General features: G+C 41.2%; 1 protein-coding gene across 1 annotated transcript in view; it reads left to right on the top strand.

Annotated features, from left to right (window-relative positions):
• Positions 1 to 22833, top strand: part of LOC113050120 (histone deacetylase 4-like) — a 57130-nt gene that overhangs the window by 2805 nt on the left and 31492 nt on the right. The window contains exon 3 of the mRNA XM_026212811.1: positions 10764 to 10826. Coding sequence (XP_026068596.1) covers positions 10764 to 10826 — 63 coding nt within the window. The remainder of the gene's footprint in view (positions 1 to 10763; positions 10827 to 22833) is intronic.

Below are 22833 nucleotides of genomic sequence, written 5' to 3'. Positions count from 1 at the left end.
TTTATTTTTATTTACATTTACATTTATTCATTTAGCTGATGCTTATATCCAAATTGACTTACAATTGCTATATATGTCAGAGGTCAGAGGTCGCATGCCTCTGGAGCAACTAGGGGTTAAGTGTCTTGCTCAGAGACACATTGGTGTCTCACAGTGGATTCGAACCCGGGTCTCTCACACCAAAGGCATGTGATTTGTCCACTGCGCCAACACTACCCCATATTTGCTTTGTTAATAACATTTCTGTTTTATATACAGGCTAAAGTGAGTTTGACATTGTATTTTGTTGTTGCATTCTGGCAATTGATGCCAAACCTCCGCTGATTTGATTTAAGCTATTTAAAAGTGAAGGAAAGCGGGGGAAAGAGAGAACCCCCCCCCCCCCACAGTGATACAGTATTTATGAGCTTTTTATGAATTAATGAATACTTTTATCAATTAAATGTCACAATGTTTTCTTTCCATCGTCCAATGTTTATTTATCTTTTTTTCTTCTCTGTTCATAATTATTATTATTTTTTTCTTGGTAACACGTTTAACAGGAATAGCTTTGCTTCTTGACATTTAATTTACATAACAGCTGCATTCAGGCCCTTAAGATCCTGTATAGAAGACATTTAATGAATTGCATAATGTTTATAATTTCTCTCATACGTCACTGAGCGTGTGATCATCAGACTGTGTGTGGTTCAGCGTGGTGATGACGGACCGTGAGCTGATGAAATGTGACGGGTGTAACTGTGGTGCTCTGATTGTGTTGTATTATGAGTCCCGTTCCTCCTCCTCGCTCCTTCGATCCGTCTCTCATGTTTATATTCATCAGAGTGCTCTCTTCAGGACTGCAGCAGCTTAACTCGCTGCTATTTATAGATCCGCACAGATTCTGCTTGTGCGCCGAACAAACAAATGTGCTGATTGTTTCTGTCCCTCCAGAAGACTGCAAATCCCCCCCAATCCACCCATCTGACTCCCCACATACAGAACTACAGGCTCTCTGTGGCGGAACCAAACAAATGAACGCTTCCCAGCGTCTGAGCCTCGTTTTCAGATCCTGCATGAAAGCATGCTGGTTTTAATTGCAATCAGTCCAGACGAACAGGAGACTGAAGCAAGCCAGCGGGTGTGCCGTCCGGCGAGAGAGGAACAGATACTGGATGTTCTGCCAACATCTGACCGCTCCAATTACAGCCTACACAGAACCCTCACTGCCATCACACCTTTTGACATTTCAGGCATTTGTCTTTGTCCATTCTGGACACTGATGTGAAGATCCTAATGATGCTGCGTCTAATTAAGGTTATGATGTGATATGTTTCCAGTTTTACATTTCTCATTGTGTTTTCATGTCTCTCAATGGCTTCTGGCCGCTGAAGCGTTGCACGTACATGTGATCATCGTGTTCTTGTACACGTCCAGGTATCACTTTCACAAACAGCTCAGGGAGGTTAAAGATGCTGCATCGATTATTATTATAAGTGCGGCAAACAATAGTTATGAAATACTTAAAATTCACACAAACATTTTCATACATTTTATTGGTGCTGTTGCACTGTGTTACTGTAGAAAAAAAACTATATTTCATAAGATTTGTTGTTTATATTGTGATTTTTGTGGTGTTTATTAGGGCTGAGCGATATATAAAAAAATATATATCCCGATATTGTAAAAATGTTTACGATATTCAATATATATCTCTATGCATTTGCATTTAAATAATTATAAATATTATGCCAATTTAAAAAAAAATTTTTTTTTAGATTGAACAGCTAATTTAAGCAGTTAAAAGAAAATCTAGACCAAGTGATCACTTACTGCTTTTTAATTAAATAAAAACGTATATGTAACTGAAGTAGTGCAAAACAAGTACAGAAAGCACATTCTGTCTACTGCTTTTACTACATTCAATTCACAATGGTGATTTTTTTTTAGTTAAGAACAGTCTGTGAACTATCTGCGGTTTTGAGAGAAGCTCTGTGGCATGAAACTGTTCTTACTGACACTAAAAACCCTCTTAGATGGGGAGCTAGTTGCTGAAGCACACACATATATATATATATGAACAACGCTTTCATTAGATGCTAAACTCCAGCTTGTTAGTGTTTTCAGATCATGGTCAGCGATGCTGAGGAGTGAGAACGTGCGTTTATTTAAAATAAGCAAACAGAAGCGGGCAGAAATGTATCCCTGTAACAGCGAAGCTCTGATTGGGGGATTTAAACTCTTGTTATCTGGTAACCGCTCTCATGAACGCTCTTGTAGAAGAGGAGTGTAGAGCAGTTCGGCGCGTTCTTTTGGGAAACTATGCTTGAATTAGAAATATTCAATACTCCCGATATTTTCTAATTTTACCTTGTCGTCCAAATAATTCTGATATTATCGCTAATATTGGACACATTGGCCCTAGTGTTGATTGATATCTTTGAGGAGGCTCTGCTGTGTATAATGTGTGCTGATGAACAGGATGGTATTTCTAAAGCTGATGGACGTTCTGTTCCTTATCCTTTTTGAAGGGCAGGAAAGGCTTGTTAAGGTTCATCTGATTATTAGTTGACTAGAAAGCTATCCCCTTTGACAGAATGTGAACTTCACAGATGCTAAATCTGGATCTGACCCAGATCAGATGGGATGTTCTCATATATCACCACCATTAATGTCACTGCTGTGTGTTTTTCCAGGAACTTTTTAATCCTGTTATGTATAACTAAAGTAACATATATAACACAAAAAGTTTCTTCTCGTTTCATTATTTTCGAGAGCAAAATCTGATTATGGTGTCTCTCTGTGACCATGCTTTAATATAGCAAAACATTTCCCAAATGAAATGGCTTCTAAAAATGTTATAGCAAATGAGTCGTGTTCATAAGTGGCATGAGAGGTTTAGCGTCTCTGTGTGTGCCGTCTTCATTACAAAGTGTGCAGCGGTGCCAAAGGCCTGATGGATGGACTCTGAGCTCAGAATGCATGCTGGCCTTTGGATGGATATTTGGGAAGTAGATGGATGTTGGCCGCTGCCTTCTGCTCTCAGAAGTGCTCTGTCAGACCTAAAGCCTTCGCCAGAAGCGAATCAAGACTGTGTGAGACATCATGGTTTTACTCTCTTATTCTAGCATGCTAACGGATGCCAGTTGAGTTAAAGCTCTTGTATGATTAAAATAAAACATTTATTTGCCTTTTCACATGAACTTGGTCCGTCGTACTCTTGAACAGAGTGTTGCAGTGATGTCATTGCAGATGTTTGTGAATTATGAGAGACACATACTTTACAGATTGGTTGAAGGGCTAGGGTTAATGTTAGCTTAATGAGTTCTGTAGCCTTTTTTATTGTATATCTCTTTGTCTCCAGTCTATAAGCTAGTTTTTGTTGGTCAGAAAAATAGTGGGTTAAACTTAAACTCTTAACAGAGAACATAGTCTGATTGTTTGTTTGCCATATAATGTTTAAGTGTCAAGGAAGCCGTCAGCATTTGTGAGCTCTGTTTCTTTAAGTCATATCAGCTGGATTTGCCAACGGTGATAATTTAACAAAGAGCTGAGAAGCCCAGACCTAACATTTTGACTAAACGCATATTAGCATTAAGGTAGTGTTTCTGTTTATCACATAGGTAGCATCCGGACGTAAGGCCATCTACAATACTTTCCCTACCAGCAAACATTATTTATTGTTGCAGTCAAAGCCTTTGGTTGAAATGATGTTGCTGTGGACAAAAGCAGCTCTCAGTAGATGGCTGAATGTTTGTTTTGGGAATTGCTTTTTTGCATGTCACTTGGGAAACACTGCTCTGTTCTGCAATCATTTTCATGACTACAACAAGCCTGACATGTAGTTTTATTGTCTTGTGGTTTTCTAAAGGTACTTTGCTCCATGAAACCGAGCTCAGGTTTCATACCTGTTGCTCAGTGGGGTGATGCCTAACCACAGCTGTCTTATCAAGTTAGTAGTCCAACACATTGGCATGCAAACTGATCCATTTATGCATCTTAGTTTAAATAACCACAGCAGATCAGTTTCACGTATCAATTTCTGGCTATGCGTGTTCCTCGTTCAAGCTTAAACATTATATTTCCCATGCAAATCACAAGTCCACAAGTGTTTTTAGTGTTCTCGCCATTTCTGTATGGTCTTTAGCAGCTTTTGGATATTATTGGGCTGGGGCTTCACCTCAGATGGAAATTACACTCAATTCTTGAATAATGTTCTAAACTTTTTTTTTTTTTAATCTTAGATTAATGGAGCTGTGGCTCCCCTCAGCCCCACATTGTGTCTCTCTTCAGATTAATTGTTTTGATGTAGTTGTTCCTCAGCAGAGGGGTTTCCAGCTGAGGCTCCTGGAACCGCTTTCACCACACTTTGGTGCTGTTTGGGTGAAGGGTGAGATCTGTCTGTGGTCATGGACTTCTTCAGCTGCTCATTCTGCTCATTGTGTTTGGACTGATTGAAGATGTTTTCTTGTGTTGTCCATCAGGCTGACTGGAAATTCTATGTCTACTTGAAAGAAATTCTGCCTATATAACCCATGTGTTTTGTAATGCTTTACAATGATATATGTCACAAATCTTGCACAGTCATTTACCATGTTTAAAATGAATATCATGCAGGGGTGGGCGCTATTCCAGTATGAAAGTGACTACCAGTATTATGTTGTTCCATGATATGGATTTTGCTATACAGTTTTTATCAAATTTAGCATTTATATAATTTTGTTCAATTTGGTACGCTTTGCAAATTTGAACAAAAACCACTATAAAGAGTCAAGGCTGAATGTTTTTGTCCTCTGTGTGCAGCACAGTACTACACAGGCATTAGTAATCAAACACATAGAGCATTGTAACAGACCAAACTAATCAAACACAAATCACCTGCTCCAGTGGTTCCCAAACTGAGGGATAGTGAGGGAAAATTAAGAAAGGGGGGTGAAAACTTTTGGAAGGTAAACTGTACTTTATTTGTGTTTCAGGAAGCATACAAGTATCTTCTGTTGCTTATGAAGGGCAGAACTAAATGGAAAAAATATATATTTCAACGGAAATTTTTTTTTGGGCCATCTTCATCGTGTTCAACTCTTAATGCATCTTGTTTCCTTCTTGAGCATCAGTGAACGTTTGAACCTTTTTTAATAGTTGTGTTTGAGTCCCTTAATTGTCCTCAGTCCTAAATACTGACTGGAAATCCTCACAGATACCATTTTTCTCTAAGAAGGAATATAATATACCACCTTTTCTAGTATCTTTGACAGAAAAGGGAGATTCGAGATCAGTCTGTAATTAACTAGTTCTTTGGGATCAGGTTTTGTTTTTTTGATGAGAGGCTTAATAACAGCCAGTTTGAAGCAGTGTAGAGGGTTACCTGCTGACCATTTCAGTTCATCAGCAGACTTGTTGTTATAAGTCAAGTCAAGTCACCTTTATTTATATAGCGCTTTAAACAAAATACATTGCGTCAAAGCAACTGAACAACATTCATTAGGAAAACAGTGTGTCAATAATGCAAAATGACAGTTAAAGGCAGTTCATCATTGAATTCAGTGATGTCATCTCTGTTCAGTTAAATAGTGTCTATGCATTTATTTGCAATCAAGTCAATGATATCGCTGTAGATGAAGTGACCCCAACTAAGCAAGCCAGAGGCGACAGCGGCAAGGAACCGAAACTCCATCGGTGACAGAATGGAGAAAAAAACCTTGGGAGAAACCAGGCTCAGTTGGAGGTCAGTTCTCCTCTGACCAGACGAAACCAGTAGTTCAATTCCAGACTGCAGCAAAGTCAGATTGTGCAGAAGAATCATCTGTTTCCTGTGGTCTTGTCCTGGTGCTCCTCTGAGACAAGGTCTTTACAGGGGATCTGTATCTGGGCTCTAGTTGTCCTGGTCTCCGCTGTCTTTCAGGGATGTAGAGGTCCTTTCTAGGTGCTGATCCACCATCTGGTCTGGATACGTACTGGATCCGGGCGACTGCAGTGACCCTCTGATCTGGACACAGACTGGATCTGGTGGCTACAGTGACCTCGGAATAAGAGAGAAACAGACAAATATTAGCGTAGATGCCATTCTTCTAATGATGTGGAAAGTACGGTGTTATGTGAAGTGTTTCCGGTTCAAGTTTACCTAATTAATGCAGCCTAAAAATCCTTTAACGGATTTGGATATTAAAAGCATATTAGTATGTTATGTGTATGCCAGGTTAAAGAGATGGGTCTTTAATCTAGATTTAAACTGCAAGAGTGTGTCTGCCTCCCGAACAATGTTAGGTAGGTTATTCCAGAGTTTAGGCGCTAAATAGGAAAAGGATCGTAGGATCGTAGGATAGCGGACGTAGAGGAGTATAATGTAAAAGGAGCTCATTCAAATACTGAGGTGCTAAACCATTCAGGGCTTTATAAGTAATAAGCAATATTTTAAAATCTATACGATGTTTGATAGGGAGCCAGTGCAGTGTGGACAGGACCGGGCTAATATGGTCATACTTCCTGGTTCTAGTAAGAACTCTTGCTGCTGCATTTTGGACTAGCTGTAGTTTGTTTACTAAGCGTGCAGAACAACCACCCAATAAAGCATTACAATAATCTAACCTTGAGGTCATAAATGCATGGATTAACATCTCTTCATTTGACATTGAGAGCATAGGCCATAATTTAGATTTATTTTTGAGATGGAAAAATGCAGTTTTACAAATGCTAGAAACGTGGCTTTCTAAGGAAAGATTGCGATCAAGTAGCACACCTAGGTTCCTAACTGATGACGAATAATTGACAGAGCAACCATCAAGTCTTAGACAGTGATCTAGGTTATTACAAGCAGAGATTTTAGTTCCTATAATTAACACCTCTGTTTTTTCTGAATTTAGCAGTAAGAAATTACTCGTCATCCAATTTTTTATATCGACTATGCATTCCATTAGTTTTTCAAATTGGTGTGTTTCACCTGGCCGCGAAGAAATATAGAGCTGAATATCATCAGCATAACAGTGAAAGCTAACACCATGTTTCCTGATGATATCTCCCAAGGGTAACATATAAAGCGTGAAGAGTAGCGGCCCTAGTACTGAGCCTTGAGGTACTCCATATAAAGCATACTGTATGCCAGAGAGCAAACACAATCCGGCTCATTTCTCAAGGAGACCGTCGTGTAAACCGCTGTAGATCTGAGCACCTGGGCTGCATCCTGCTAAAAATAGACAAACACATATAAACAGAATTCCCTGATGCTCGCAGCTCTGCGCTCGTTGCGATGGGGCCTCATTAGATGAACATCAAAGCAGTTTCCCGGGGTTGTGTAGTCGTTGGAAATTTTCCAAAAATAGAAGCTTGTGGCAGATTTGCCACTCTGGGGAAATTGCCTGATATTTTTCTCCTTTTCTGGATGGAAACCCGAGTCAGTGCTTCTGCTGCGGCATTAAAAAGAGAGAAAAGCTGTGTGGTAAATATAAATCTGATGGCTGGTAAAAATAAGATTGAACTGAGATGGAGCAGGCGTTGAGCTGAGTGTGTTGTATTGAGCATCTCTGTCAGTCTGCGTGTCTGTTAGCATACTGATGATGACCATTGCACTGTTGCATGCCTTTTTCTCCATCCATCCCTCTGTCTCTCTTTCTCCCCCCCCCCCTCTCCCTCTCTGTGGGGTTATTTATAGCCATGTCTTGCTGTGTTGAGCTGCTGTGAAGAAGTGAAAAGCCTTTTCATGTTCTCTGTAATGACTATATTCTGCAACTGCTCACTTACATTTAGGTGATGGGACCAACTACTGTCAGTGACGCGGTAGTTCTTTCTATATAATTAACTAGTTTATATATATATAAACTACATAAGTCTGAAGTAATGAATTTAGGTAAATGGGTGCAGAGCCAGTGGTAGTTTTGTAGGCAAACATCAATGCCTTGAATATGCGAGCAGCTATTGTAAGCCAGTGCAAATTGATAAACAGAGGTGTGACGTGTTTCTTTTTGGCTCATTAAAAATTAATCTTGCTGCCGCGTTCTGAATTAATTGTAAAGGTTTGATAGAATTGGCTGGAAGACCTGTCAAGAGAACATTGCAATAGTCCAGCCACAGAACAAGAGCTTGAACAAGGAGTTGTGCAGCATGTTCCCAAAGAAAGGGCTTGATCTTCTCAAGTTGAATAAAGCAAATCTGCAGGATCGGATAGTTTTAGCAATGTGGTCTCAAAAAGTCAGCTGATCATCAATCATAACTCCAAGGCTTCTAGCTGTTTTTGAAGGAGTTATGGTTGATGTGCCTAACTGGATGGTGAAATTATGGAATGATGGGTTCACATAGGGTACACACATACATATACATACATACATACATACATACATATATATATATAAGATACCTCGGTTTTAAGGTGTCGAGCAAACAGCAGGCAGATGTTAGGGTTAGGGTTAGTTCAAAGAAAACGGAATAATAGTAGATGTATAATAAGTAACGCTGTATATGCGTCCGAAAGTCGGACTCCAAATTTTATTCTAAGAATTATTTTGAGGTTAATAAAGCAAATGAAAACTGTTCAGCTTCTGGTAATTTTAAGAAGCTCCGCTAGGCTATTTTAGTTCCCCTCACTCCATTACAAAATAATTTCAATTAACAGTATTTAGAAAAGAAAAACAATTACAATATTAACGACAAACCAAACCAAAACTGAAACTGAAACCAACGTTAGGTCTCTCATTCAACACAAAATGAAAAGTTTCCGTATTCGCAATTTATTTGAATGCCAAATGATTATAAAAATAGCCTAGCTATGTTTACAGTGTTTATTATAGCCCAATGTTTGTAAACATTTTGTGTCTGAAATAATCTTTTTTTTTTTCTAAATAAACGTATATGTTTTTTCTCTCTCTCTCTCTCTCTCTCTCTCTATCTATATCTATATATATATATATATATATATATATATATAAAATTGTAGCGTATTTTCACCATGCAGCAAACCTTTTCAAATATAGCATTTTATAGCATTTTATCAAAACTAAACCCCCTTTAATCGTGTGAAAAAGCGTTTGTTTGTTTTGAGTGGGTTTTGCACATCCTGTCATGCCGATGACTGCGTGTCGCTGCAATAGACGCATTAAGAACAATTAATTTAAACGATGATCGATCATGGAAATGGAAGTGTCGTGCTACATCCCTGAGGACATGGTGGTTACTTTTTATTTTCGAAGGAGATGTACCAAAAAGGAAAAGTCCTGTATATGTTTGTGCTCATCATTTTATGCTGACTGCCTCACAAACGAGGGTCAGTTCAGCGCTGGAGTAGTGTAAGGGTTGATTCTGAAAGAAAGATGGATACTAACGTTCTGTTCATATTCTGTTTTCCAAAAGAGCTTCTTGGCTCTCTGTAAGGCTAATGTTTGCTAAAGCTACTATTGTCTCTGCCTGTTTTCACTGATGCTGCTTCACATGCTTCCAGAATGATCGTAAATAGGAATGTGGTTAGTTAAAAATTGCATTTGGAAGCAATGTGAGGTCAATCTCATAATGTGATGGCACACTAAGGCTGCAGCTATGTCGTTATTATCATCACGCCGTGCTCCTAGTCTGTGTAATTCATAAACACACATATACTTCACAGTGAAGTCAGATTTCAGGAGATTGTCCTGTTTTCCTGGAGCATGAGCTTTTGAAGCTCCGCCCTCTTCTGAAAAGGGAAGCGGGAGCACCAGCTCATTTGCATTTAAGGGTACAAACACAAAAGCGGTGCGTTTTGGCTCATACTCTAGATGTGCCGATTTCAACAAGCTATAAAAAAATATTAGTGGGATATTTTGAGCTTAAACTTCACATACACACACTGGGGACACTAATGTTACATCTTGTAAAAATGGGCATAATATAAAGACCTTTAAAGTGTTGATGCACAAAAATGCCACTGCTCCACCAACTATAATGTTCTGAGTAATCAAAAACCAGTAGAAGATTGTGTGGTGTGTTCTGCCGAATGTTCAGCAGTTCGTCCCAGGTAGGAGTGTGCTGGTATGCGTATCGGTATCAAATGGTTCACAGGGCAAATTGAAAATGTAAGTGATCATCCCTGTCCGCTCGGAGTGAGTAGGGCATGTGCGTGCCATTATGTAGTCATTTGGAATTTACTGGACAAAGGGAGCGAAGTAATTTCCTCATTATCTTCAGCTGGCTGTTCCCGTGACAACACAGATTTGCTGATCGACACTGGCATTCAAAAAAAAAATAATTTTTCAAAATTGCATTTTCAAAAGTTTTTTATTTTAGCTTTTATATATTATATAGCATATTTTAAAAACTTTATGAATAATTAAATGTGGCCTATGTTTATTTGCAACTGGAAATTACTTCGCTCCTTTTGCTGAGTACATTCCCAACACACACGTGCCCTGCTCTCTCCAGAGTCCACACATGATCAATTACATTTAGAGTTTGTCTGTGAACTGTTTGGTACTGATACTCATACTGGCACACCCCTAATCCCTGGTGAAACTGATTGTGTTTGAGAAACAAAAAGAAATGTAAAAACTAGCCAAACAACAGTAAAACAACTGGATATCTTGTTGGATAATGTATATCTAATGCAATATGAAATATTTACAATGTGTGTTGATTGCAAATTGTGTTTACTTTTGTCACTTTGCATTGACACGCTATTTTCCTATTTTGATACTATAAAATTGCTTTGACACAATCTTTATTGTTGAAAGCGCTTAATAAATAAAGGTGACTTTTATTTTCACAGAATGACAGTGGAGAATATTTTGCCATTGAATCATGCTCTGTCTCTGTCTGTGTCTTTTTCTTAGACTCTCAGATGGATCAGACTGTGGAGCTTTTGAAACCGTCTGCGTTTGACCACATTCCCACAGGTAACGCAACTCGTGTCTACCTTTTCAGGATATTTCTCCAGTAAGAATGCTGCAGTTTTCTCCTAACTGACTGAATGTAGAGCAGTGCTATTTAGTCACAGACAAGAGAAAACATGCTAAATACAAAAAACAATACTAAATATAGTAGATGGTTGGAATAGCCAAATAACCTGTCTTCAGATTTAGAATGGAGGCGAAAAACACAGGCCAAATTCCCAGAGCTCCAGCCTCATTCTTCCCACTTGTTGATCTTTTGTGATTAATTTTCTCTGTTGGTCACACAAGAACATGATTGGTCCCCTTTTTTATTTATTTATTACATTTTTTGCTACAACTTGGAATTAATCAATGCATGCTGATGAACTTTTATCATAGTTTCAAGTTATATGGAAATAAAAAGTAGTTACCATTCAACCTGTTATTTTTTCTTCAGTATTTGTGAGGGGGTAGGGGTGCTCCGATCCCGATCGGCCGATCGTTATGCGCATCTCGTCAGTAAAGCTGGTTCTCTAATCAGTGGTTAATTTCATCAGGTGCGTGATTTCACATAGAGCAGCTGTTACTACACAGAACCGTTGTTAATAGAGAAGATGCGCAAATCCACTTCATTTTGAGCGTTTTCTAACCCTATGTGAAATCACGCACCTGATGGAATTAACGGCTGATTAGAGAACCGGCTTTACTGACGAGATGCGCATAACGATCGGCCGATCGGGATCGGAGCACCCCTAGTAAAAAGCCGTTCACGATCTTGTTTTCACGTTTTACAAGAAAAGATAATTGTCTGATTTGCTTACATCCACACATCTTTACATTTTTAAGACTAAAACAAAATATGGATTCTTTGTTGTTCTTAATTAAAAAGCACAACAATAATAACAGTAAGAGACAATGACTAGCTTACAAAACGTTTATTAACAAAAATGATTAAGACAAGGCATGGCATACATCACATGCTGTACTATATAGCAACTAATTAAGTACAGAACATTTAGCAAACACTCAAATCAAATAAAAAAATAAAATAGCGTACCGTAAGGTAAACTGCAAAGATAACAAGCTTTTCAAAGAAAAGTAAAAAAAAATTTCTGTGCGCAGCTTTGCGCTCGTGCCAACGCGGCGAGAATAAACCAGGCTCTTCTCTCACAGCGCTGCGCAGTTCAAATGAGTAGCGCAGTTTCGTTGTGCTTTGTTTAATTTGCCGTTTGATGTTGGTATGCAACAGAAATGGCAGTGCTTATGAGTTGAACAACGCGGTGGTCGCGCCAGTGTGACCACACACAAACATAGAAAATAAAAAAGTACGTGACAAACAGCCAAGTATGGTGACCCATACTCAGAATTAGTGCACTGTGGCCACTAGGCCACGACTTCCACGCTGGACTTTAACGTGACTTTAGTCATGCTGGCAGTCTGGAGCCCTGATTACTAGTTGTTGATGTCAAAAGTTGTGAGTCCAGTCAAACCAAACAATATTTTGGTAAAAAATTTGTCAAATTAGATGGATTCTAAAGACATTTTGATACTTTTGTTCACTAAACCATTGAAGCAAAACCAGTTGAGAACCGCTGTGGTGACGGACAAAATCTGACAATTTGACCTGTAAAAGTGAGCCTGTTAATTTCATCATGTTGGTCATGTGCTGTTCACCAGTCAAACATCTGCACTTTTAATGCTGTGTTTAGAAGAGACATATGATGCATTCATTTTATCCCAGTGTAACGCCTTGATTTAGTGCACTGAATTATAGATGAGGTCTTAAGTGGCGTACAGAGATGGAGACAGATGGCACCGGCTCTGGAGATAGACATGCATTAGCCTTTCACAACAGCAGAATGAAAATTACCCTAACACTTAGTCAAGTCAAGTCACCTTTATTTATATAGCGCTTTAAACAAAATACATTGCGTCAAAGCAACTGAACAACATTCATTAGGAAAACAGTGTCTCAATAATGCAGAATGATAGTTAAAGGCAGTTCATCATTGAATTCAGTGATGCCATCTCTGTTCAGTTTAAATAGTGTCTGTGCATTTATTTGCAATCAAGTCAACGATATCGCTGTAGATGAAGTGACCCCAACTAAGCAAGCCAGAGGCGACAGCGGCAAGGAACCGAAACTCCATCGGTGACAGAATGGAGAAAAAAACCTTGGGAGAAACCAGGCTCAGTTGGGGTCAGTTCTCCTCTGACCAGATGAAACCAGTAGTTCAATTCCAGACTGCAGCAAAGTCAGATTGTGCAGAAGAATCATCTGTTTCCTGGGGTCATGTCCTTAGTTAATTTAAACCAGCTCTTCTTGTGTCTGTGTTCAATATTTGTTGATAAAACAAACAAGGGAAATGTGTTTGCAGCCGTTGTGCGCTGATCCTTTAGACTTGAGGACGAGCAAACATGGATGTGTAGGACTTGTCCAGACCTGCTCGCCTCTGATGATTGAAGCACACGTCATGCAGGCCTTTTCTATGTGTTTTCACTTGACCACAACCATTTTTTTTTTTGCAATTTGCAGAGTATCTAATGGTGCTAACAAAAATGGCACTCCATTAAAGAATTTAAAGGGGGGGTGAAATGCTCGTTTTCACTCAATATCCTGTTAATCTTGAGTACCTATAGAGTAGTACTGCATCCTTCATAACTCCAAAAAGTCTTTAGTTTTATTATATTTATAAGAGAAAGATAGTCTGTACCGATTTTTCAGGAAAAACACGAGCGGCTGGAGGCGTGACGTGTGGGCGGAGCTAAAGAATCACGAGCGCCAGTAGGCTTTTGCGTTGAGAGCATGTGGAAGCTGTGACATTACCTTGAGGAAAAAACCATCCAAAACAAACCATGGCTAACAGTCAGATTCAGCGTATATTTATAATCCAGAATCAAATCCCGAGGCTGAAATTTAACAAGAGCAGCATCAGCAACGACGTCCAACACACGATCGTGACCCTTTTTCGTTGGGATTGCATCATCCTTAAGTAATAAACGATACGCAAATCCGGCGTCAAACTGGGCCTTGTTTGTAAAACAAGCATCTTCGAAATGCAGGTGAACAAACAAAAACACTTGCACAACTCCGTTGATGCTCTGTAAAAATAAACTCCATCCACTGGTCCCTTAATGCTGTTTCTCTTTTGGTAATCTGTGCAGGGTTGTCTTGCCCTGGCAACCAAAAACTAACTTCTTTTGTGACATTTGGCGACGCTCTCGCTCTGATCAGTGAAGTCTGTTGTGCTCTCAGTGCTCTGCTATACGGGAGCGCGCTCTTCCAGCAGAAGTGCCTCAGGACCCATATAAGGAAATTCCGCTCCATCTAACGTCACACAGAGCCATACTCGAAAAAAACTTTCCGAATCTTGTGACAAACGGAAGGAGTATTTTTGGAACAGAAATACTACTTCAAACGTACAACTTAAACTTTGTCCATGTTTAGCATGGGAATCCAACTCTTTAACAGTGTAAAAAACTCAGTATGCATGAAATAGCATTTCACCCCCCCTTTAAAGTCTGTTTTAGATATGTTCCGATACCCTTTTTCTCTTCCCGATACTGATTCCGATACCTGGGCTCAGGGTATCGGCCGATACCGAGTACTGATCCGATACCTGAGTGTGTATCTGTATATACAGCTGTATATACTACTAGCCCTGTGTAATTTGCTAGAATTATTTTATGGTGTGCTTCGGACTTATTCTTTAATAAAACATGAACAAATACATGGTAAACTGCTGTATATATTACAGTATTTCTATTATCTGATATGAATTTGTATATCAGATAACAGTAATATTATTTATTTTCTTAAGCGAAAAAGAACTTCAAATGCAGCCAAAAATCGAACACCCCAAACTAAAAAAGGTATTTTAGTTTTACAATATAACTGTATAAAAAACTGCAACAAATAAGTCTAGGAATATAAAAAATTATATTAATCAAATAATCTCTTTACAACAAAACAAGTAAAAAACAAGTAACCGTCTAGGCATAATTATTATTATTATTATTATTAATAGAGACGTATTATTACGGGCCGGACGGAATTGTGGGTGGGGGGAGTGCATGTACAGCTCTCTCTCCACCTTCAATACCACGACTTAGGTGCCCTTGAGCAAGGCATCGAACCCCCAACTGCTCCCCGGGCGCCGCAGCATAAATGATGCCCACTGCTCCGGGTGTGTGTGTGTGTGTGTGTGTGTGTGTTTGTGTTCACTGCTCTGTGTGTTTGCATTTCGGATGGGTTAAATGCAGAGCATGAATTCTGAGTATGGGTCACAATACTTGGCTGAATGTCACTTCACTTTTACTACATAGAGACATAGCTAAATCTACTGTAGGCTACAACAGTAGCTTAACATATTGTCAATTTACTCACGTTAAACCGAACATTTATTTTGATGGATTGCCATAAAGATCTTTGAGTGTCTGTGTTTATGATATGACCGTTTTCTCAAATGAAACAGTAAATTCTCATGAAGTGATGGTTTATGCGTTCGTGTCCTCATATAGTGACACACAGCATAGACTACAAAACAGCGAGCTCCCGCGCATCTGCGCCCGTCACACACAGATGTAGAATTTGCAGGAGTAATATTTAAATAGTATTTTGCAGTTTAATATTCACGGACACTAGTATATATTCGGCTACAGTCTGGAGTCCTGCGCTTAGACTAACACAGAAGCGACTGAACGCAGCTGAGGGTACCGAATACACTCGGGAGACGGTAACTTACTACCGTTACTGTAGAGACGCTGGTATCATCACATTTTTACATTTTCAGCACCGACTTGGTAGTGAAGTGACAGTACTTGTGGCATCCCTATTCGCCGTTTTACTGTCTGGTTGGTCCAGTCTGAAATACTGCTAAACAGCGGACATACTGATAACCACTGATCTATAATATAGAAGCGGCTTCACTGTCTGTTGCCAGTTTAGAACGCAATGAGAAAATGAAATGATGAGAAAGAAAATGGTATCGGATCGGTTTATGGGTTCTTGTACTCGCCGATGCCAGAATTTGTTGTGGTATCGGTGATATTTCCTATACTATTATCAGAATCGGAACAACTCTAGTCTGTTTGCTGTGTCGCTTAGGAAGTTCATGTCTGACGCCTGTTTCACGACACAAGCTTGAGCTTCACATCAGCGTAACTTCATCACTGCAGCTGCAGACTCGTGATGGTATTCACAAGCGTTTGTACAGTGTCACAGCAGCAGCTCCAAAGCTACAGATTTATTTTCAAAAACAACCATAAATTTGTTTTTAGAAGTTTTAAAGTCTTGTTTGTTAACATGGGGATTCGCATGCAAATAGTAAACAACAAAAACAGATCAGAACATGTAGTTTCAGTCATACTTCAATATAGAACACGCTGTTTTAATGTTTTTATTTTATTTTATTTTTTTGATGAGACACCATGCTTAACATGAAGTTATAACCCAAACTGAATAATTAAAAACAAGTTTAAATGGGTAAATCTTCTAAGCATTTTTTTTCTTCATTTTCTTTTCTGACATACTCCACACACTATATATGATTATTCTGTTAATGTTTAGCAATGTTTATGTGTAATCATATCTATTTTGTCCATCAAAAGTTTGCTGTCACTAATCGAACATTAACAATGCAGCAAAAATAGACTCAGCGCTGAAACCATCGCTGCTCCTGCGCCAGTCTGAACGCACTAGTTTGTTAATATATACGCTGAAAAAACTGCCTTGGAGATGTCCCTCATGTCTCACAACACATCATCACACACCAAACAACACACAGACCTCCCTCGCCTCACCCAACATCCATTAGTGCTAACGAGCAGAGACCAAACATCAGGACCACACACATCAAAACAGATCGCAGACATCAAACCTCAGCACTGGGGGACTGAAGCATCATGGCAGCGGAGCACATAACTAGAAGAGAGACAGACACGAGAAAGACTGCAAGTAATGTTGAGCCATTAAGTTGAGGGACATATCATGAAGCTTGTTGTTCTGTGCTGGAATACATCAGACTGTTATGCAACATGACCGCCAGCATCCTGAAAGCCCAAAGGTCTTCAGCGAATCACAGATGGGGAATAAAGGATTATTCCAGTTATTTGTGTCTGAATTATGACATTTTAACTGCCAGGGTCATCGTGATTTCAGATCAGTTTTGTCACATGAAGTGTTAGATAATGCTGCTGATTATTCATCGACCTCTGAGAGTCTGTGAGATAGCATGTGTCACTGATCTCACTGAAACTCTTCAACACCTTGTCTAAAGCTGAAAATAAACCAGAAGAAGATGAGTACACAGCCAGAGAGATGTGGTTCTCTGTGATTCTGAAGCGGTGTCTGTGGTTCTGGAGCAGTCTCTGTGGTTCTGGAGCAGTGTCTGTGGTTCTCTGTGGTTCTGGAGCGGTGTCTGGTTCTGGAGCGGTGTCTGTGGTTTTCTGTGGTTCTGGAGAGGTGTCTGTGGTTCTCTGTGGTTCTGGAGCAGTCTCTGTGGTTCTGGAGCAGTGTCTGTGGTTCTCTGTGATTCTGAAGCGGTGTCTGTGGTTTTCTGTGGTTCTGGAGCGGTGTCTGTGGTTTTCTGTGGTTTTGGAGCAGTCTCTGTGGTTCTGGAGCAGTGTCTGTGGTTCTCTGTGGTTCTGGAGCGGTGTCTGGTTCTGGAGTGGTGTCTGTGGTTTTCTGTGGTTCTGGAGAGGTGTCTGTGGTTCTCTGTGGTTCTGGAGCAGTCTCTGTGGTTCTGGAGCAGTGTCTGTGGTTCTCTGTGGTTCTGGAGCGGTGTCTGTGGTTCTCTATGGTTCTGGAGTGGTGTCTGTGGTTCTCTATAATTCTGGAGAGGTGTCTGTGGTTTTCTATGGTTCTGGAGCAGTCTCTGTGGTTCCTTGTAGTTCTGGAGCGGTGTCTGTGGTTCTTTATAATTCTGGAGAGGTGTCTGTGGTTCTCTGTGATTCTGAAGTGGTGTCTGTGATTTTCTGTGGTTCTGGAGCGGTGTCTGTGTTTCTCTGTGATTCTGAAGCGGTGTCTGTGATTTTCTGTGGTTCTGGAGCGGTGTCTTTGGTTCTCTGTGATTCTGAACCGGTGTCTGTGGTTTTCTGTGGTTCTGGAGCGGTGTCTGTGGTTCTCTGTGATTCTGAAGCGGTGTCTGTGGTTTTCTGTGGTTCTGGAGCGGTGGCTGTGGTTTTCTGTGGTTCTGGAGCGGTGTCTGTGGTTCTCTGTGATTCTGAAGCGGTGTCTGTGATTTTCTGTGGTTCTGGAGCGGTGTCTGTGGTTCTCTGTGATTCTGAAGCGGTGTCTGTGATTTTCTGTGGTTCTGGAGCGGTGTCTGTGGTTCTCTGTGATTCTGAAGCGGTGTCTGTGGTTTTCTGTGGTTCTGAAGCGGTGTCTGTGGTTTTCTGTGGTTCTGGAGCGGTGGCTGTGGTTTTCTGTGGTTTTGGAGCAGTCTCTGTGGTTCTGGAGCAGTGTCTGTGGTTCTCTGTGGTTCTGGAGCGGTGTCTGGTTCTGGAGCGGTGTCTTTGGTTCTCTGTGGTTCTGGAGCAGTCTCTGTGGTTCTGGAGCAGTGTCTGTGGTTCTCTGTGATTCTGAAGCGGTGTCTGTGGTTTTCTGTGGTTCTGGAGCGGTGTCTGTGGTTTTCTGTGGTTCTGGAGCGGTGTCTGTGGTTTTCTGTGGTTTTGGAGCAGTCTCTGTGGTTCTGGAGCAGTGTCTGTGGTTCTCTGTGGTTCTGGAGCGGTGTCTGGTTCTGGAGCGGTGTCTGTGGTTTTCTGTGGTTCTGGAGAGGTGTCTGTGGTTCTCTGTGGTTCTGGAGCAGTCTCTGTGGTTCTGGAGCAGTGTCTGTGGTTCTCTGTGGTTCTGGAGCGGTGTCTGGTTCTGGAGAGGTGTCTGTGGTTCTCTATGGTTCTGGAGTGGTGTCTGTGGTTCTCTATAATTCTGGAGAGGTGTCTGTGGTTTTCTATGGTTCTGGAGCAGTCTCTGTGGTTCCTTGTAGTTCTGGAGCGGTGTCTGTGGTTCTCTATAATTCTGGAGAGGTGTCTGTGGTTCTCTGTGATTCTGAAGTGGTGTCTGTGATTTTCTGTGGTTCTGGAGCGGTGTCTGTGTTTCTCTGTGATTCTGAAGCGGTGTCTGTGATTTTCTGTGGTTCTGGAGCAGTGTCTTTGGTTCTCTGTGATTCTGAACCGGTGTCTGTGGTTTTCTGTGGTTCTGGAGCGGTGTCTGTGGTTCTCTGTGATTCTGAAGCGGTGTCTGTGGTTTTCTGTGGTTCTGGAGCGGTGTCTGTGGTTCTCTGTGATTCTGAAGCGGTGTCTGTGATTTTCTGTGGTTCTGGAGCGGTGTCTGTGGTTCTCTGTGATTCTGAAGCGGTGTCTGTGATTTTCTGTGGTTCTGGAGCGGTGTCTGTGGTTCTCTGTGATTCTGAAGCGGTGTCTGTGGTTTTCTGTGGTTCTGAAGCGGTGTCTGTGGTTTTCTGTGGTTCTGGAGCGGTGGCTGTGGTTTTCTGTGGTTTTGGAGCAGTCTCTGTGGTTCTGGAGCAGTGTCTGTGGTTCTCTGTGGTTCTGGAGCGGTGTCTGGTTCTGGAGCGGTGTCTGTGGTTCTCTGTGGTTCTGGAGCAGTCTCTGTGGTTCTGGAGCAGTGTCTGTGGTTCTCTGTGGTTCTGGAGCGGTGTCTGGTTCTGGAGCGGTGTCTGTGGTTCTCTATGGTTCTGGAGTGGTGTCTGTGGTTCTCTATAATTCTGGAGAGGTGTCTGTGGTTTTCTATGGTTCTGGAGCAGTCTCTGTGGTTCTCTGTGGTTCTGGAGCGATGTATGTGGTTCTGAAGCGGTGTCTGTGGTTCCTTGTAGTTCTGGAGCGGTGTCTGTGGTTCTCTATAATTCTGGAGAGGTGTCTGTGGTTCTCTGTGGTTCTGGAGCGATGTACGTGGTTCTGAAGCGGTGTCTGTGGTTCCTTGTAGTTCTGGAGCGGTGTCTGTGGTTCTGGAGTGGTGGCTGTGGTTCTCTAAGGTTCTGGAGTGGTGTCTGTGGTTCCCTGTAGTTCTGGAGCGGTGTCTGCGGTTTTCTATAATTCTGGAGAGGTGTCTGTGGTTCTGGAGCAGTCTCTGTGGTTCTCTGTGGTTCTGGAGCGGTGTATGTGGTTCTAAAGTGGTGTCCGTGGTTCTCTGTGGTTCTGGAGTGGTGTCTGTGGTTCTGGAGCGGTGTCTGTAGTTCTCTGTGGTGCTGGAGCGGTGTCTGTGGTTCTCTGTGGTTCTGGAGCGGTGTCTGTGGTTCTCTGTGGTTCTGGAGTGGTGTCTGTGGTTCTGAAGCGGTGTCTGTGGTTCTCTGTGGTTCTGGAGTGGTGTCTGTGGTTCTGAAGCGGTGTCTGTGGTTTTCTATAATTCTGGAGTGGTGTCTGTGCTTCTGAAGCAGTCTCTGTGGTTCTCTGTGGTTCTGGAGCAGTGTCTGTGGTTCTGGAGTGGTGTCTGTGGTTCTGAAGCAGTCTCTGTGGTACTCTGTGGTTCTGTAGTGGTGTCTGTGATTCCTTGTAGTTCTGGAGTGGTGGCTGTGGTTCTCTGTGGTTCTGGAGCGGTGTCTGTGGTTCTCTGTGGTTCTGGAGTGGTGTCTGTGGTTCTGGAGCGGTGTCTGTGGTTCTCTGTGGTTCTGGAGTGGTGTCTGTGGTTCTGTAGTGGTGTCTGTGGTTCCTTGTAGTTCTGGAGTGGTGTCTGTGGTTCTGGAGTGGTGGCTGTGGTTCTCTGTGGTTCTGGAGCGGTGTCTGTGGTTCTCTGTGGTTCTGGAGAGGTGTCTGTGGTTCTGCAACGGTGTTTGTGGTTCTCTATAATTCTGGAGTGGTGGCTGTGGTTCTCTGTGGTTCTGGAGCGGTGTCTTTGGTTCTCTGTGGTTCTGGAGAGTCTGTGGTTCTGCAACGGTGTTTGTGGTTCTCTATAATTCTGAGTGGTGTCTGTGGTTCTCTTTGGTTTTGGAGTGGTGTCTGTGGTTCTGAAGCAGTCTCTGTGGTTCTCTGTGGTTCTGGAGCGGTGTCTGTGGTTCTCTGTGGTTCTGGAGCGGTGTCTGTGGTTCTGGAGCAGTCTCTGTGGTTCTCTGTGGTTCTGGAGCGGTGTCTGTGGTTCTCTGTGGTTCTGGAGCGGTGTCTGTGGTTCTGGAGCAGTCTCTGTGGTTCTCTGTGGTTCTGGAGCGGTGTCTGTACATCGCGTCCATAAAGATCAAATAAACAGCGATTTAGTTACTAATATGGCAGTTACACACAGTGGGATACTAAATCTGACATTCATTCACATCATTACACCATAGTTTGAGAGAACTCGAGTCATTATCATCATGACAGAAAGGCATATTCAAATGTGCTTGAACGTGTGCGATTGGCGATGCTTAAACAACGTGCTAACATGCAAACACAATAAACACATTTTATAAGGAACTGTTCAACTAGCAGTTATTACTAACTTAATAATCAGATAACTTACTTTTGTTCAGTGACGCACACATTAACCCACGCACAGTCTTTGCACTTCTCCTACTAAGTCACTCTCGCACTTTCTGCGCATGCAGACGTGTTAAAGGTGGCGCACGCGCACAGACCCGACCTTTCTAACACGGCTGATGGCTCTCAGTCTGTAATGACTTACAGTGCATTCAGGTTATCAATATAATGTGTTTCAGGGGAATCTAATCCCCAACCTTGCACTTAACAACGCTGTCTGTTCTCTTTAAAGTGCTATATAAATAAGGGTGACTTGACTTGGTATAACTACTTTTACAGAATTAACTTACTGAATTAAATTGCTGAAAATCACAGGAAAGATTGGTTTATTTTTTTTATAAATGAAGAACTGGATTTCTTTGGGCAGTTATTAAAGTTTTACATATGTTACATAACATAGGCTGATTTATTCATTTTTTAGTATTTGGGGTTTTAAGAACAAGTGAAAATGTTTCATTTCATCCAAGTGAAATTAGCAAGCAGTTAGACTGAATTTACATTAGTTTCAAACCAGGGCCAGGCGCGAGTCGAGTCTCATCTATACTGCCAGATGCACTCGTGGAGATCTGCGGTTCGAGCATTACGAGACAGACTCATCCGTGACACGGGATTCACGGCGTGTGGGGCAGAGAGGAGCGAGTGTGAGAAGCATTCAGACACAGACTCTTGTGAACTGGGAATAGCGAACATGCATTATAAACTTATTTCAAATAAATCTATTGGGGAGATAAAATGTGTAAGATAACATTAATGTATTAACAAAAACATCTATGAGTGTATATTTTATTATTTTATTTTATTATATCATTTCAAAACTTAAGTTACATACGTTTTTCTTTAGTTTTAATTTGCCTAACTATTGATGTGACCCTGCAGACACCATAATCCCACAATCCCATCTCTCTCACGCTTTCTGTTTTGTTTTTTATGGTGGGCTTTAAACAGTTGGTTAGAGCAGAGCTGATTGGGGAGAAGAGAGGTGCTCTCACTCTATTGGTTAGTAAGACTGTCACTCAAGGCTGCAGTTATGCAAATGTTCTGGAACAGAGTAATATCACATCCACATCACAGGCTTTACGATTAGCAAATTGTGATTGCGATTCGATTTTGATTGATCACACAGCCCTAGTTGAGAGCTTATCAAAGTCTGTCTGGATGCTCTGCTCGTCTACCTGCTCCAAACCCATCACTGTGTGAACTGAACCTGTCTGAATGCAGGAGGGAGTTTTCGTAGCTGGAAAGCGCTAACATGGGTTCTGTCTCAATGTTGATTCGTAAGGGGAGGTTTTTCATGCTGCCTCAAATGCTTTTGGAAATGTCCCACTTTCCACGTCTGAAGCTGTGATTGCGAGTTTGTTGCCGTTATGTGCTTCATGTCAAAATGAACTGGAATCATGGAGGACAGCACATTAATGACGTCATTCTTGCTTGTTTATTTGGGAAATCTTATTTCAACCAAATGTATAAAGGATATTTAGTCAATTTTTAACAGATTTTTAATAAATTGTAGCATCCTATTCATTGGTAAGCATATAAACATTCACCACTCTATTTAGATATTCAGCTTGCT

This window comes from Carassius auratus, chromosome 31 (genome assembly GCF_003368295.1).
Source record: "Carassius auratus strain Wakin chromosome 31, ASM336829v1, whole genome shotgun sequence".
Taxonomy (NCBI): Eukaryota; Metazoa; Chordata; class Actinopteri; order Cypriniformes; family Cyprinidae; genus Carassius; species Carassius auratus.
The sequence above is the reverse complement of the archived record's forward strand: the minus strand, read 5'-3'. Positions and strand labels throughout refer to the sequence as shown.